General features: G+C 38.8%; 1 protein-coding gene across 2 annotated transcripts in view; it reads left to right on the top strand.

Moving 5' to 3' along the window:
* The window catches only part of TAFA5 (TAFA chemokine like family member 5), a 346749-nt gene that overhangs the window by 273254 nt on the left and 56856 nt on the right, over nucleotides 1–16639 (top strand). For both annotated transcript variants that reach the window (XM_072147087.1, XM_072147088.1), the window contains exon 3: nucleotides 10988–11115. In XM_072147087.1, the coding sequence (XP_072003188.1) occupies nucleotides 10988–11115 (128 nt within the window). The remainder of the gene's footprint in view (nucleotides 1–10987; nucleotides 11116–16639) is intronic.

Genomic DNA, 16639 nt, shown 5'->3' with positions numbered 1-16639 from the left:
TTTAGACTGTGGACTTGAAGCCATTTTCATCATCATGTCACCCAGAAACTAACAGGCAGTGTATCACTGTGACAACGTGTCTAAAAATGGTCCCTCATTCTCCTACAGTCAGGTGCTAGAGTATGTTTAATATATCTGTAATTTTTGGGAAAACATATGTGAATACAGTATAAAGTAGCAGTAGAACTGAGCTACTTCTATAACTAGAGTCTTCAAGCTTCTCCTATTTGGTTTACTTGCTGTGGACATTTTGTAGTCCTTAATTCACTCTTTCTAATTAACGGTAAGTGCTGAAGTTCACATTTTCATCTGTATCAAATATCTTAGACTATTACAAATAAATCCTCAGATCAATTCATATTGCTACTTGGGACACTACAGGAAATTTGCTTGATGTAAAAACATTTCTGCTTCACCAAGCATTCTCCATGCTTTATTCCAAGTGTCTGTGTAAATGACCTTTGTGATCTTCATAATAATGATCACTTCTCAAAGTCTGTCTTAATATCATCAGTCTGGAGTCCATGAACCAGACAGAAAAGAGTCCATCTTAATAAACTGGCACATTTACTATTCAGATGACTTAGTTTTCTAAGGTTCAATAGGTCTTTTGCATATAGAATTTTTCAAAGATATATATACAGGCAGTCCCTGGGTTACGTACAAGATAGGTTCTGTCGACAATTTTTTTGAATTGTAATAAGAACCAGATTTAAGAACGCTTAATTGCAGACACCTTTAATAACTGTTATAGCTGTTTATTGTAGCCTACCAACATCCAGATGTCCATTTGTAACTAGGGATCATCTGTAAATGGAAACTTATTAAAACTATTTAAAATATCTTACTTTTTGTGAATGATAATTTTTAACCCCATAACGACCAGGTCCTTTTTTGTTTTTTTATTTTTCACTCCCCACCTTCAAAAATCGATGACTGTGTGAGGGCTTGTTTGCTGTGTAACAAATTGCACTTCATAGTTACGATATTTAATATTTTATGCCCTGTACTGGGAAGCGGGAATTAAAATCCAAATGCAGTAAAATTGGTGAAAGACCGCATTTGCACCATTTTCTTGGGAGCTCGGTTTTTACGGCTTCCACTTTGCGCCCCAAATGATATGTCTCTTATTTTCTATGGGTTAGTACTATCATGGGGATACTAAATAAATAAATAGCTTTAATAATGTTTTCATGCATTTAAAAAAATGTCAATCTTCTTAATTATACAGAGCAGTGTGTTGTGTTTTTTTTTCCAAGTTGAGATGATATTTTCAATGCTACCATTTTTAGAACAGTGCAGTCTTTTGTTTTAGCAACATTTTTTTAAATTCTTTATATGTAGCAAAATGGTGAAAAAATGGTAATCGTGGGTGTTATTTTCGGTTACTGGATTAAATGCCGGGAATAACCATTATTATATTTTGATAGATCAGAAATGTTAGGATGTGTTGATACCTAACATGTTTATGATTTTTACTGTTCATTTTAATATCAGTTCTAGGGAAAGGGGATAGAATTTTTATGTTTTTTAAACATTCATTTATAAAATATACATTTTTACTTTAACCCTAGGTTGTCTGATTGATCCCACTATATACTGCCATACTACAGTATGGCAGTATATAGTGATTTTACTGACCATTTATTACAATGGCCAGAAATCATACAGCCTATTTGTAAGACCCAAGGCTGTCATGGAGACAGATAATCGTTCCCCAATGATATCATGGGGAGCGACACCTAAGCCGATGTGGCAGCCCCCCATGCACCACTGGCTTTTTACCACCACCGGCAACTTTGTAAGGAAGAATTAACATCATGGGTGTTGCCAGTGGGTGTTTGCTGCCTGTAAGCCCTCTCCTTACACCTATCCCATTACTGAGACCCAGACCAATAAGCAAGTTAGCCCCTATCTTGTAGATAAGGGCTAACTTGTTTGGCACTGCAGAACCCCTTTAATATTCCATGCAATGTACCGGAATTATGGAAAGAGTTCCAAATGCATTGAAATTGACAAAAAACACTTTTGCTAAATTTTGTTACACACATTATTTTTATGGCTTTCACTGTGTTTTTACCTAATTGTGCTGTAGCAGCCAAATATATCAATTGGCAGTTTCTAATTAAGAACCACCTTCATAATATTGCTTTATTGAATTACTACTGCTATATAGTAAAAGTTGCTAAATATTTGCTTTCAGAATACAAATAAAAACATTGTCCAAGGACCGACAACTAGAGAATTGGAAACAGGAACATGGCTAATCAATGCCTGCTAATCCAGATATCATTGTATACCTTTAAAATGATGGCATATCCCTAGGATCCCAGAAGTGGGATCCTCTGAATATTAAGAATGAAGCAATTGCAGAATTGTTTTAGCATTGTGTCTCCAAGTGCCACAGCTAACCAACTGGCTGTGCAATGAATAGCAGTGTCATTTACTTTTAGGGGTCATGGTGATTTTTCCTGCACAGATAGTCAATAAGGCATCATTGTAGTTGGAAAAACAATTAAGGTAATCCAAGGTGAGGTTACCTGCATAGGACATGATTTTCATGATGTATGTCAAACGTATAGTTTTTTATTTTTGACATACACTCACCGCCCACTTTATTAGGTACACCTGTCCAACTGCTCGTTAACACTTAATTTCTAATCAGCCAATCACATGGCGGCAACTCAGTGCATTTAGGCATGTAGACATGGTCAAGACAATCTCCTGCAGTTCAAACCGAGCATCAGTATGGGGAAGAAAGGTGATTTGAGTGCCTTTGAACGTGGCATGGTTGTTGGTGCCAGAAGGGCTGGTCTGAGTATTTCAGAAACTAGTGATCTACTGGGATTTTCACACACAACCATCTCTAGGGTTTACAGAGAATGGTCCGAAAAAGAAAAAACATCCAGTGAGCGTCAGTTCTGTGGGCGGAAATGCCTTGTTGATGCCAGAGGTCAGAGGAGAATGGGCAGACTGGTTCGAGCTGGTAGAAAGGCAACAGTGACTCAAATCGCCACTTGTTACAACCAAGGTAGGCAGAAGAGCATCTCTGAATGCACAGTATGTCGAACTTTGAGGCAGATCGGCTACAGCAGCAGAAGACCACACCGGGTGCCACTCCTTTCAGCTAAGAACAGGAAACTGAGGCTACAATTTGCACAAGCTCATCGAAATTGGACAGTAGAAGATTGGAAAAACGTTGCCTGATCTGATGAGTCTCGATTTCTGCTGTGACATTCGGATGGTAGGGTCAGAATTTGGCGTCAACAACATGAAAGCATGGATCCATCCTGCCTTGTATCAACGGTTCAGGCTGGTGGTGGTGGTGTCATGGTGTGGGGAATATTTTCTTGGCACTCTTTGGGCCCCTTGGTACCAATTGAGCATCGTTGCAATGCCACAGCCTACCTGAGTATTGTTGCTGACCATGTCCATCCCTTTATGACCACAATGTACCCAACATCTGATAGCTTCTTTCAGCAGGATAATGCGCCATGTAATAAAACTGGAATCATCTCAGACTGGTTTCTTGAACATGACAATGAGTTCACTGTACTCAAATGGCCTCCACAGTCACCAGATCTCAATCCAATAGAGCATCTTTGGGATGTGGTGGAACGGGAGATTCGCATCATGGATGTGCAGCCGACAAATCTGCGGCAACTGTGTGATGCCATCATGTCAATATGGACCAAAATCTCTGAGGAATGCTTCCAGCACCTTGTTGAATCTATGCCACGAAGAATTTAGGCAGTTCTGAAGGCAAAAGGGGGTCCAACCCGTTACTAGCATGGTGTACCTAATAAAGTGGCCGGTGAGTGTATGTCCTCAGTTGTTATTGAACTTGTGCCCCCGTGTGTTTTTCCAACTCCCTGTTTTTTTTACACGAGACATGTCCTATTCCTGAACTGGCTCTCATATGGTCCAGTCTATTGAAATGAATTGAAATCCATAGAAATCGTTTTTGTGTTCGGTTGCTAGGAAATATCATGTGACCTGAGGCCTATATTTTGCCAATTACACCATTGACCAGCCTTCTTTCATTATTGCAGATCCATAAAAACGAATGGAATATGGATGGCACATGGAACGCGTTTCCGGCCATATGAATAACATATCGATTGCACAAATACTAAAACTTTATTTTAACATTTAATCAGAACACTGCAAAATGACTTACAATTACATAATCAATAACATGACCTCTCTATTCCTAGGATCCAAAAAGTATAATAAATAAGAAGAGAAAAATTATTTAAATTAGAATTATGGGATATGTTATAAACGGTAAAAAAATAGGTAATATTTTAGAATTATCCTGGCAAGTGATTATGTAATTAGCTATATTTATCGTTTAATATTTTCTTAACACATATATGATGTTTGCTTTAGAACCTATGCTTTTTGTTAATATTCATTGTTTTTAATATGAATGGATTTGTTTGTTAACACAGATTTATCACATCTGATTTCCAATCATTAAAATGGATGGAGTTTAGGAGGATCAAATAGGGAAGCAGCATATGAAATCATCATATTAGCTTTTCAGAAACAAATATTAGCAGGTGTGGACTGTGAATAAATACATATTAATGTGCATCATTTGCATTGTATTAAACGTACTTAAAATGACCTTATTTTTAAAATGGATTTGTATAGCAAGGAAAGGAAACTGCAATAAGAAATAGCTTTGAAATCTTAATAAATTTTGCATGGAAAAATGTAGTGATGGAATTTTGCATAGGAATTTTCTGGACTGAATCTATGAGTTTTGGGGAAGAGGTTATAATAACCTGTTTAAAAAAACAAAAGGTATTATTAAGTGTGTGCTTGATTTAATTACTTTCAAAATATATTTCAAGAATTATAAAGGTTGTATAATAAGATGGGGCATAATGAAACAGATTAATAATTGAGATGATTATGCCTTTAGCGCTGCCGCTTTGCAACAGTTGACGTGCGTTCATATTTTCTTTCTTAAGTATTGAATTGGTCCCATCATGTATATGTTTTGAAAATGGGAAAATTAGATTGTGACCTGAGTGGACATAAAACTAATGCGATGTGTTAGATAGCATATGGTAAATGAGATTGATTATGTCTTACAATTAGTAGACCTGATGGTTATCATCTATGGTTCCTCAGGTAGAGGAATGTTACACAAAGTCATCTAAGATGGTCGTAAAAACTTAGGTTAATGATTGTCAAGATGCTGACAGACCTTGGACAAAAAGGATATTTGGATAGGTTATTTTAAGCAGCGTGTTATTAAATGCCATCAAAAGGCAAGGATGATGATCATTTTCCCTTAAGTGCTGTTTGGCAAAGAGAAGCTGATGGATTTAGAGAAGCCCACAATATACTTCCCAAAAATCCTTCCTAACTTGATAACCCTAATTTTTTTGGCTCTTAGAGTTGAATAGTGGTAGCCCTAAGTCTTATTCATTTATATTGTCTTAAGGTAACCTATCAAATTGAGGAGTGCCTACACTAATGTCTGTGCATATACAACCAGCTTAATATACAACAAATGATTGGGAATAACTACAAAGTAAATATATGAGCTGGACCAAAAAAACAGCTCCTGAACATACAAAACCATTAAGAAGAAACAAATCACAAAAAGGTACATACCTAATATATTAAGCAAATTCTTTATGAATCTAAATTTCTGAGTTATATTTTAAGTCTTTTTAGCTACCTGCATCATTTTTTATCTCTATCAGTTTGAAAAAAGAGTTTTGAATTGTTTGGAAGATATAAGATGTGTATCTTTTTGTGACGTTTTACTTGTTAATGTTCTTTTATCTCACAACACTGCGACCAACAAACCAAGGACACTCATTTGGCCTTTAATTAGTTGACTTAAAGATACGACAACATTACAACATACGCTGGCATCAATTGCGAGTGTTAACCATTTTAGTGCCAAGTGTGCTCCATAAAATAAACTTTGAAATCATATTTATATTAAATGTATAAAGTCACAGAGCCAGAAAAGTTAAATGCTCCCTCCTTCGAGCACCCTCTCCCACATACATTCTTTCAGGGACAACAATAATTGGTGGTCCTGAAAGATGCCAATCACATGTCAATTACAGCAGAGGAGGCATTTTGAGGCAGGAGGAGTTTGACAACCTGGAACAGCTTTGTGTATGACTTTATACAGTCAATTTTCTGAAAAGCGCTATTGGTGACAATGTTGTCTGTTAAAGGGATATTTACATTTTAAATCAATAGAGCCAGTACTGATTATTCCTGTGGTTCTTTTTTTAGGGGGGCTATAACATATTCCAACTACAGTCTAGGTCTGTTTGAAGTCTTATCCCCAATTTGACTCATTACTGCTACATTACTTATTTTTCTTAAACTGTAAGATTGTGAGGCTGCCTTATGTACTTAATGATTTAGTACAGGTTTACTTATTTCTTAATTGAAATATCTATGTGTGCAATGCTATCCAAATAATGTATTCAATTAAGGTTAAAAGATAACTTCATGCCATTTTTATTCTCCAGAGACTATTTTTTATCATATGTTAATATGGTCAAATGATATGTACCCTGGGAATATACAAGATGCTAAGCAATTTTGCTATTTTATTTCATTGGTACAATTCTATGCAAGTTTGATCCATGAACTTATTTCTGCTTCCTACTGTGCATATTTTAAAGTGAAGCATGACGGATATATGAATTCTCAGCGGGATAAAGCACTTTGAATCACGCTTTTCAAGATACAAAATAAAGACCCCCCACTATTTAGCACAGTGCAGAATAAGTATTCATAACCTCCCCCATGGATTTTCAGGCTCATAAAACTATGAAATTAATGTGTTTCCAAAAGAGGCACTCGCATGTCAAAATCGTTATTAAAAGTATGTCACTAAGATTCGGTGTGTAATAGTTGTGTGTTTTTCAGGTTGTAGGTGATAAGTAATGTTGAAGTATAACTGTACTATTTGAATGCATGTATATTACTTGCATATGTGTGTATTACTATGAGATCACACATATTTAAAAAGTAGGGGTGACCTCTACAGTCGCAGCCAGTGGACTAAAGCACTCTTAGTGACGAGGTCATCTGTCAAGGGGGGAGATAAATTTTGTATCAATAGAGCCACTACTGATATGTCACATTTGATTTATACAGCACTTGGCATTGTGTGTGAATGTAATATATCAAGATTATTAGATTATAGATAATTTAAAAAAGGCTGAAAGGGCATTTAGAAAATTTAGTATAAGTATAGTTATGAACCGCACCATTGCTTGTGATGACAGAGTTGTAGGTGAAATGTATAATAACATAGAAGAGTGGAAGGTATTGCTAAGAAAATGAAATATGACATAAATGGGTCATCTACAATCATGACTACCTATTATTTTAATGCTGCCTTAATGGTAGTAAACATTATGATTATGAACTAGCCAATAATAGGAGGGAACGACGAATAAAAATATAAAAGTATGCATTGCAGATATATGTTATTATGTAAAACAATCTTGATGGATATGATGTTTTGGTCTACAATCAACCTTCCTCAAAAGCTGGACAAAACTGCTGTTGCATCACTGTACTCTGGGGTGTTGTCCAAAATAACATTTAGGTGTATTGCTGTCAAATCCAAGTAAATTTTGTTACATAATAAAAGCTAACCTAGGAGAAATGTATAAGCCAGGGTGCAGAATTTCATCTTTTATTTGTCTATTTGGGATTAGGGCCCTACTCTAGAACCTGGATATAAAGCTGAACTATTTAACGAAAGGGTTATCCAACAAAACATATTAACCTGAAAAATTTCCAACTGCTTCATGGTTCTTTTAAGATTCCTCAATTATATTGTAACACACATCTTGAAACACAGATATCTTCATCTAGGGCTCAAACAGCCCTTCTACAATTGTAAGGTGATTGCCAAATTTATAGATCTTTGTTCCCAGCCCTGGGATAACGGCACAGAGTAGACACACTCAAATCACTGTATTTATTTCCAAGCAGGCAGTCATGTATATCAGAACAGAAAAAAGCATTGCAGAGGGCAAAATGTGCTAAAATACTGAAATGCTATAGGTTAGCTTGAATATACCAGAACCACCCCTTTAAGCCATTTTCCCAAATGAACTTCATATATAGTTTTTACTGGAAAAATACAACTAGCGTGAAACAGAATGTTTATCCTTGTGTTAGCTCTGTAAGTCACAACAAGCACCAAACATGGCCTTCAAGTAGAGGAACTGCAGAAAAAGACAAGGAAAACAGTAGCAAGGACAAAGTATTTTCTAAACAGTTTACACAAAATGATGTTTGAATCATGACATGGTTGGACAGTGGATGACATGGCCCCTGGCTACAACAAGATGGCCTCTGGTTGGACAAAATGGCATCTGGAGAAAAATATGTTATAATTCAAAACAGAAAGCAACCAACCAATCAACCCATCATTATAAAGTTCAATATAATAGTTTATTATAAAAGCAAGATCATTAAGGAATGAGCAATTTATAATGTATGCTCTATTTTTTTTCTTCCTTTGTTGAAGTTACAGTACATTTTTCAATTACTCCTTATTTCACCTTGATAAATTTAGTATCTTGTCTTATAAAAGCACAATCCAGAAAGGAGTCATAATCTAATCTATGTAAGTTTAAACTATCCATTTTGTATTTCCTTCTGCACAAGCTAAAAATATTGCTTACAAAGATTTATATTAATACTTTTGAAACATCAGTTCCCTGCTTGTAATATAAAGATAATAGGAAGCTGAGCTGTGTTTTTGGCATTTGTCACTTTTGTCATAAGGTTTATTTGTGAATGTAAGTAGTTAAGCTCGGCTATATGTGTAACAATCTTTCACTTTTGTATTTTAATGTACAATTTTCTGGAATTAGTATACCACAAAACACGCACATCTTCTCTAGGATGTTATGAAGCATAGAAGGGTTTAGTAGAACATTATGGTAAACAGTCCCTGTAGGCAGGCATGAATGCCTTTTGAAGCATTGAGTGTGTCTTGTGGTTTTATAGTATGTGTGTGAGGCAGTAAGATATGGCCATTAGGTGGTCCCTACAAAGGATTCGCCAGCCAAAGAGTAAGCTCTCAGTGAGCTGATTTGCATGCACATGGCAAGATTCCATTGCGTCTCTGGTGTTCGGAACTGTGGGATATCGAGTCTGCTGGAACAAACTATAAAAGTCTGCTTTCAGTGTCATGAATATATGGAAACAATTTTCTTTTTGCAATGCTGGGTGTTTCCTTTGCAATACAAAATTAATGTGAGGAAGATGTGCTTGTAGTAACATGCAGACTTAGGAAATAATTAAATCCTGACTTTGATTGTTAAAATATGTGAATAGATAGTTTAAATGTCAGTGTGACAGGTCACCAAACAATGTAACTATACAATAAAAACATAAAAGATAGCATAAGAACTCTGAAAGCAAAATGATATAAAGTAATGTTTCTTTGTTGTCTCATAAAGTAAATGAATCCTTGGGGCTCAAGGGCTATCACAGAATAATTACTGCTCTCAATTTGCTGCTTACAAAAGACATCGATTCATTTGTGTAGTTTTAGAAATCCCTCTAGAGGTAGTATAGCAGTGGTAAAATATATTTAAACTGGAAAGACTGATATTTTTAATTTCTTCTTTAAAATGCCCAACGTCACCATACCAGGTTTAATATTTCTCATTTCAGCTGTCACCCATAAAATACATTCATCTTAATTCCTTGGAATGGGGATTTGCTGATATGTTTCTGTATGTTTTACTTATATCTTACTAGGCAGATAAAACTGATCAAATTTATGGCCGATGGACAAGGTTTATCTCACTTTATCTTGACAAAAAATATGCTGCCTCTCACTTGGGAGATGTACCATGGCTTTGGCAGTTGGTGACTATATGAATGAATGATCAGCAAATGCAGTGTTCAAAGCAATCCAAACACACATATTTGACAACACCAGTTTAAGTAGATAGCAAGATGGTCAGAAGACTTGAGTAAAATCTGTTACCATATGTAGCTTTATTTGGCTTGAAAAGTTCAGTTAACTGCTTACCTTCCAGACAAAAATAATGAGTATGAAGACTGAAAATGACTGGAATATAATGTAGAGGAGATAATGGAATATGACATATTGAAGTACATATAACATTATTAAACATCCTAACTTTAGCACTAACTTTTATTTTGCTGAAAAATAATTTATGTTACAATTAAGGCATTGATTTGTATCATAAATTCAAGGAATCTGCACACACAGAGACACATGTCTTGAAGATAATTATGTGTTGCTCAGTTTCAGGAGAATAGATTTTGGGGGGGGATTTATTTTATGCCCCCCCCCCAACCCTTTAATGGTGCGGAATACATCAAGAGGCTCCGACCCTGTATGGCATAGAATTTCACTATAACCTGTGACTGGAATGGAGCATGGCCCCCAGTCCGCACCACAAGTTAAGAATAGGTCCTTTTCCTGCCCTGCTCCTCCCTGTCTGGTCCATAAACAACACAGAATTATGTACATGAAGCCTAAAAATGTTGCTTTTTTTGGTTCACGTTTTGCATAAAATAAAGATGATGTAGATCTAGGCCAGGTGTTAGTCACAGTCATCAGTAATGTCTGTGACTATTGTATTTGGTGGGAAAATACCTAAACATAGTTCCATGTGTTTTCCCACAAAATAAAAATGGAAAAATGCATATTCACTCTGGTAAAATACTTTTTCACCTTTGTGAAGCACTTTTATTAAGGTGATGCTATATTTGGCATTTGATGAAACATTAACTAGCAGTGTGATAATCAGTGATTTAGTATTCAACTACATAGTTTTTCATCTGTTAATTGTTATTTAACTAGGACAAGTCATTGACCCATATTTCATTGAAGTATTTATCATAAAAGATGATGTTTTCACTCATTTGAATAATCTGTGTATTACGAAATATTTATCATCATGTTTTTCCCCTTTTCTCCTTGCAGCACGTATTATAAGAACAAAACAGTGGTGTGAAATGCTTCCATGTTTAGAAGGAGAAGGCTGTGATTTATTAATCAATAGGTCAGGTTGGACCTGTACGCAACCAGGTGGGCGAATAAAGACAACTACGGTAAGTAGAAAGGTCTGCAAGAATAAATTGTTAAGATAGAAAAAAGGTTTGTAATGTTAACAGATTCTTTTCCAGCTAGGTTGCCTTTGCCGAGCCATTTCATGCATAATTTAGTTCTAATTGAGGCAATATGTAAAAGAGTTTTAATAATAAATTAATTATACACAGAAAAGAACACTGTGCCTTTACTGTCTCCTGCTACCAGCAAGGTGCGGTATTTCTAGAAATATGACCAATTTGTTTGTGAACATTTTGTTATTATTAAAAATAAAGTACTTTATAGATTTTTCAAAACTGATAATGAGGCAATGGTTTCTTATTGCTGACAGTTATCCACTATCTACAGGATTTGGGGGAAAATAGTGATCAGAAAGAGGGTCCGACAGTGAAACAGGGGACTGCAAGTAAACTTCCTTTTACCACTCAGCACTTACTTTATCAGCATTGTCCTGTAAATCATCCTGGAAGTCCCACATAAATCTATAAAGCACAGTACAACCAGACACCAGTAGTCCCAAACTGTAGAGTAGTCCTCTTCCTCTTCATCCTGGCGCTGGTCTTTGCTGAGCTTGCTCAGCTAAAAAAGACATAAATAACAGGCCACAGCGTGGGGACGAGATGTCCACTGCTTCAGGCTGCTAATTATTCACCCCTTCTGTGTGACCTTGCCTTTCTCTCTAGCATGGGAAAGGATAGAATGCCCCATCTATCACGCAGGTTGCGTAAATTCATGCCTCTCGCATTATGTTCCCTCCCTCTCCCAGCATGGAAGGTGTGAAAGGCTTGAATAATTAGCAGCCCAGAGCGCCAGACATCCCCCCTCTCCGGGCTGCTTTTTATAAGTCTTTTTTTTAAGGAAGGAAGTGGTAGATTTCCTTTAAGCATGTGTATAGCAAAATTTGGGATTGTAAGTAACAAGACAGAAAATTAGTAATTGTCTCTAAGATGAACAAAATTCAGTTATGAATGATGTGATCTTTTTTGCTAGCCGAAAATTGAGCCTGCGCTTGGAGGAATATGTGCCATATCTGAAGTGATGTGGTTTCAGTACTGTATTTATACGTACATTACATTACACAGTTGTGTAGCTGAAAATGGGTGCAACATTTCAGTTTGACTCTGGCATAATGGCTGTTCTCTTGCCAGCTCTTATAACAATCTTTTCCTCTGACTTTGTAAGTGACATATAATTGCCAGAATTTTGATACACACTGCTACACACTTTTGCTGTACACTGCTATCAAAGACCTAGGCCTAGGAAATATATTTTTATGTATATGATGTATTTTTGGACTATAACACGCTCCTTACTATAAGACATACCCCAAATTTAGGCTTCAAAAAAGGAAAAATATATTTTAAGCCAATTATAATATCCCTGTTGGTTGCACTAAAGAACAGCACACACAGCTCTGCTACATCCATACATTTACACATACAGATCAGCTATACACACACAAACAGAAAAAGGAACACACTCACCACTGCTGCATACACCCTGCACTACTATACACAGTGGGCACTGGACCATACACACACACTGACCAGGCGTTACTATACACATGAATACATACACAGCTCTACTATTACACATATAAGGAACACACTGGGAAGTACTACACACATGAATACACACACAGCTTTGCAATACACATATAAGGAACACACTGGGAAGTACTACACACATGAATTCATACACAGCACTGCTATACACATATAAGGAAGACTCTGGGAAGAACTACACACATGAATACATACACCACTCTACTATACACATATAAGAAACAAACTGGGAAGTACTGCACACATGAATACATAAACAGCTGTACTAAACACATATAAGAAACACTGGGAAGTACTGCACACATGAATACATACACCACTCTACTATACACGTATAAGAAACACACTGGGAAGTACTACACACATGAATAAATATACCGCTCTACTATACACATATAAGAAACACACTGGGAAGTACTACACACATGAATAAATACAACGCTCTACTATACACATATAAGAAACACACTGGGAAGTACTACACAAACCCCTTCTCCTTCCCCTCCTCTGTGTCTTATAGTCCAAAAAATATGGTATATAAGGGAACCTGTATAAATGAACAGGGCAGCCCTAAGTAGGTGATGCTATAGTTTAACTAAAATGCACACTCAGGGATGCAAGACACAAAGGCCAAATAGCAGTTGGCAATTCAGCTTTTTTTTGGTTTTTGTACCCTTTCTTTTTCAACAATATGGATTGACTATTTGGCTTGTTGAGGGGATATCTGTAAACTGTGCACTGCATGCTGTGGAATGGCATGTCCTTTTGGCACATGTGTAGCTGGTTACATCTGAATGCCATTTTGAAATATACTGGGGGGAATTCATTAATGCATGTGCGCCAGATTTCTGGCAGATTTGCACAAAGCACACAGTTAAAAGTCTAAAACACCTAAAATACATACTAACACATTAATCAAGACATTTAAACCTTTTTTGGCACTTTCCAGATTTTAGAGGCAAAGGGGTGTGGTCTCTGGAAAAGGAGAGGTTTTGGTGCACACCTTAGACCAGCCAAAAGCAGGTCTAAAATAGAACCAGACAGTCTTATCCTGCATCAGAATTCATCATCACAATGGGGCATATTTATCAGGACCTCTGCGCAATGCCAGAGCACTTGCGATTATTTGCCCCGATTCGCCACCTTCACACCAGTGGGGCGTGAAGGTGTGTGAAGGGGGGGGGGTGCGGCCGAGCGGAGGGTGCGGCCGGTTGGGAGTGGGCCTGCGGGGGGCTTTACTGTCCCCGCACCTGCGCACTTGCTGCCGACGACTTTTCATATGTGAAAAGTTGCCGGCCACGTTTATTTTCTACGCCAGGCCTCGATACATCAAGAGGCGGAAGCCTCTTGATGTATGCCGCTGCAAACATGCAGCCGCAGGGCTATCATATGCTGGCGCACGAGCGGCAGCGTATGATAAATATGCCCCAATGAGCCTATGTCTACAGCATGCTACTTTAAAACATTTCCCAGGAAATATTTGACTTTACTAGATCTGTACAATTTTAAAAATATCTATATAGTTGTAATAGAGCACTTACAGATTTTGATGGGATTGTGACTGCATCCCATATGCCTCATGTTTCTCATTTTCCCACAAGTCAGCATATATCTCAAAAGTGGCTTGCACCATTAAATACTGTACTAATTAGTTGCTAACAATGAAGGTTAGCAGTTTCATATATCTGAAGTACATTATTCACAATTGATTCATTGTATACACTGTACATGTTGTGAAAAACCTCCTATACATTTCGTTTTTCTTTAGCATTTTCTTTAATTTTCAATACGAGTCATATGGTACATATTTTGGCATTTCTGAATATGATACAGAATATTCTGTAAGCAGTGTCTCATTAAAGATGAGGAACCAAATACCAAAAATATTTTCTAGTTAAGTAAACTTCATTATATACAATTTCCTTCAAATTTGTAGAATTTCCAGTTACTTATATTTGATTAAATTTCAAGTTTTATGGTGAATTTAGCTCTATTAATGCATGCATATTTTAGTATACTAATGACCAATCTCTCTTCCAGGACCTTATGATAGCATATATGAATACCAGATAAGATCCTGGAAGGGAGATTTGTCAAGGACAGGTAGAGATGACATGAGCCTCCATCTTCTGCCATTTTATGGATGGGAATGGCAGCCGTAAAGACAGGTAAAGAGGTAAAAGACATTTCTGAACCAGGATGCTTTACATTTCAGCAAAGCCATAAAAAACTTTTAAGAGATTTATTTTGGTAAATTACCCAATATCCTGCCTCACAAACATTAAAGAAAATATAAAGTGGCCAAACCCTTTAAGACTGAGAATTTGTGTACCAGTCTTGATAACAGGTGTCACGGGTGCTCCCGCGATCCCTGTCTCGGATCGCGGGCGCATCCGTGCACCCCCGTTTGCCCCCGCTGCAGGTCCGTCGCTGGACTCACCTCTCCCGGCTCCAGCTCTTCCCCGGACTGCTGTGCGCGCGCGTCCCCGCCTCCTAGGGCGCGCGCGCGGCTCCTGCCGAAAATTTAAAGGGCCAGCGCACCGCTAATTGGTGCACTGGCTGAACCTCACCTTTAAGAATCCTGCCTCTTCCTGTGTCCCCTGCCGGATCTTTGTGCCTCATAGCCTTAGAGAAAGCTTCCAAGCGAGTATTCCTGCGTTCCTGTGTATTCCTGCGTTCCTGTGTATTCCTGCGTTCCTGTGTATCCCTGCGTTCCTGTGTATTCCTGTGTTCCCGCTCCTGAGTCCTGTGTTACCTGAGTTCCTCCGTGTTGCTGTGTTCCGTGTGCCTGTGTTCCCGTTCCCACCTGCCTGGACCTCCCGTTGCAGACCCCGGACTTGGACCTGACGTTGCATCTCTGCCGCCTGCCCTGACCCTGTGCCTGGACCCGACTACGAGTTGTCATCCGCTAAGGTACCTCGACCTCGGCTGCCACCGTGGGCTAGTCACACCTGGGAACGACCTAGTGGTATCCTGCCGCAGCAAGTCCAACCCGCTTTGCGGCGGGCTCTGGTGAATACCAGGTGCCGCTGGGCTCCGGTTCCGGGTGTTGGCTAGTTACATCTCCCGCGGTGGTCCAGAGGATCCACTGATCCTAACAGTAAGATCCGGCCATGGATCCCGCCGAGGTTCCGCTTCCCACTCGACCAAACTTTGCCGCCATAGTGGTCCAGCAATCCCGGGAGATTGCCGCTCAACGCGAACAGCTGGATCAAGTTACCACTATGCTGCAACAACTACTAGCCGCCCAGCAACAGCAACAGGTTCCCGTGTCTGCTCCCGTGGCTCCTGCAACCCCGGTCTGCCTTCCTGTTGCTGAACCACGACTACGGCTGTCTATGCCCAGCAAATTTGACGGAGACCCCAAACAGTGCAGGGGTTTTATTACTCAGTGCTCCCTACAAATAGAACTTATGCCTTCGCAATTTGTCACGGAGCGTTCCAAGGTGGCATTTTTCGTCAGTCTTCTCTCTGGGAAGGCCCTGGCCTGGGCCACTCCTCTTTGGGACAGAGGCGACCCGGTCACGACTACTCTTGCGGCTTTTCTGGCGGAGTTCCGGGCCGTTTTTGAGGAACCAGCACGGGCTTCTTCTGCCGAGACTGCGTTGTTGAATCTGCGCCAAGGCAACTCATCTGTGGGAGAGTATGCTGTTCAGTTCCGCACCCTGGCCTCTGAACTTGCCTGGAACGATGCAGCTCTCATCGCCACCTTTAAAAAAGGACTCTCGCCGCAGGTCAAAGATGCGCTGGCGGCTCGGGATCTACCGTCAACTCTGGGTGGTCTCATCTCACTGGCCACTCGGATAGATGTCCGGTTTAAGGAACGCGCCGAGGAACTTCGCTCTGAGCATCCTCAAGCTCAGGTAAGACGTTTTCCTCGCCTCGCACCTGCCTTCCAAAGACCGCTCCAGCCTCCGCCTGTGTCGTCTGCTGAGGAACCCATGCAGGTGGACAGAATCCG

This window comes from Engystomops pustulosus, chromosome 4, assembly GCF_040894005.1.
Source record: "Engystomops pustulosus chromosome 4, aEngPut4.maternal, whole genome shotgun sequence".
Taxonomy (NCBI): domain Eukaryota; kingdom Metazoa; phylum Chordata; class Amphibia; order Anura; family Leptodactylidae; genus Engystomops; species Engystomops pustulosus.
The sequence above is the reverse complement of the archived record's forward strand: the minus strand, read 5'-3'. Positions and strand labels throughout refer to the sequence as shown.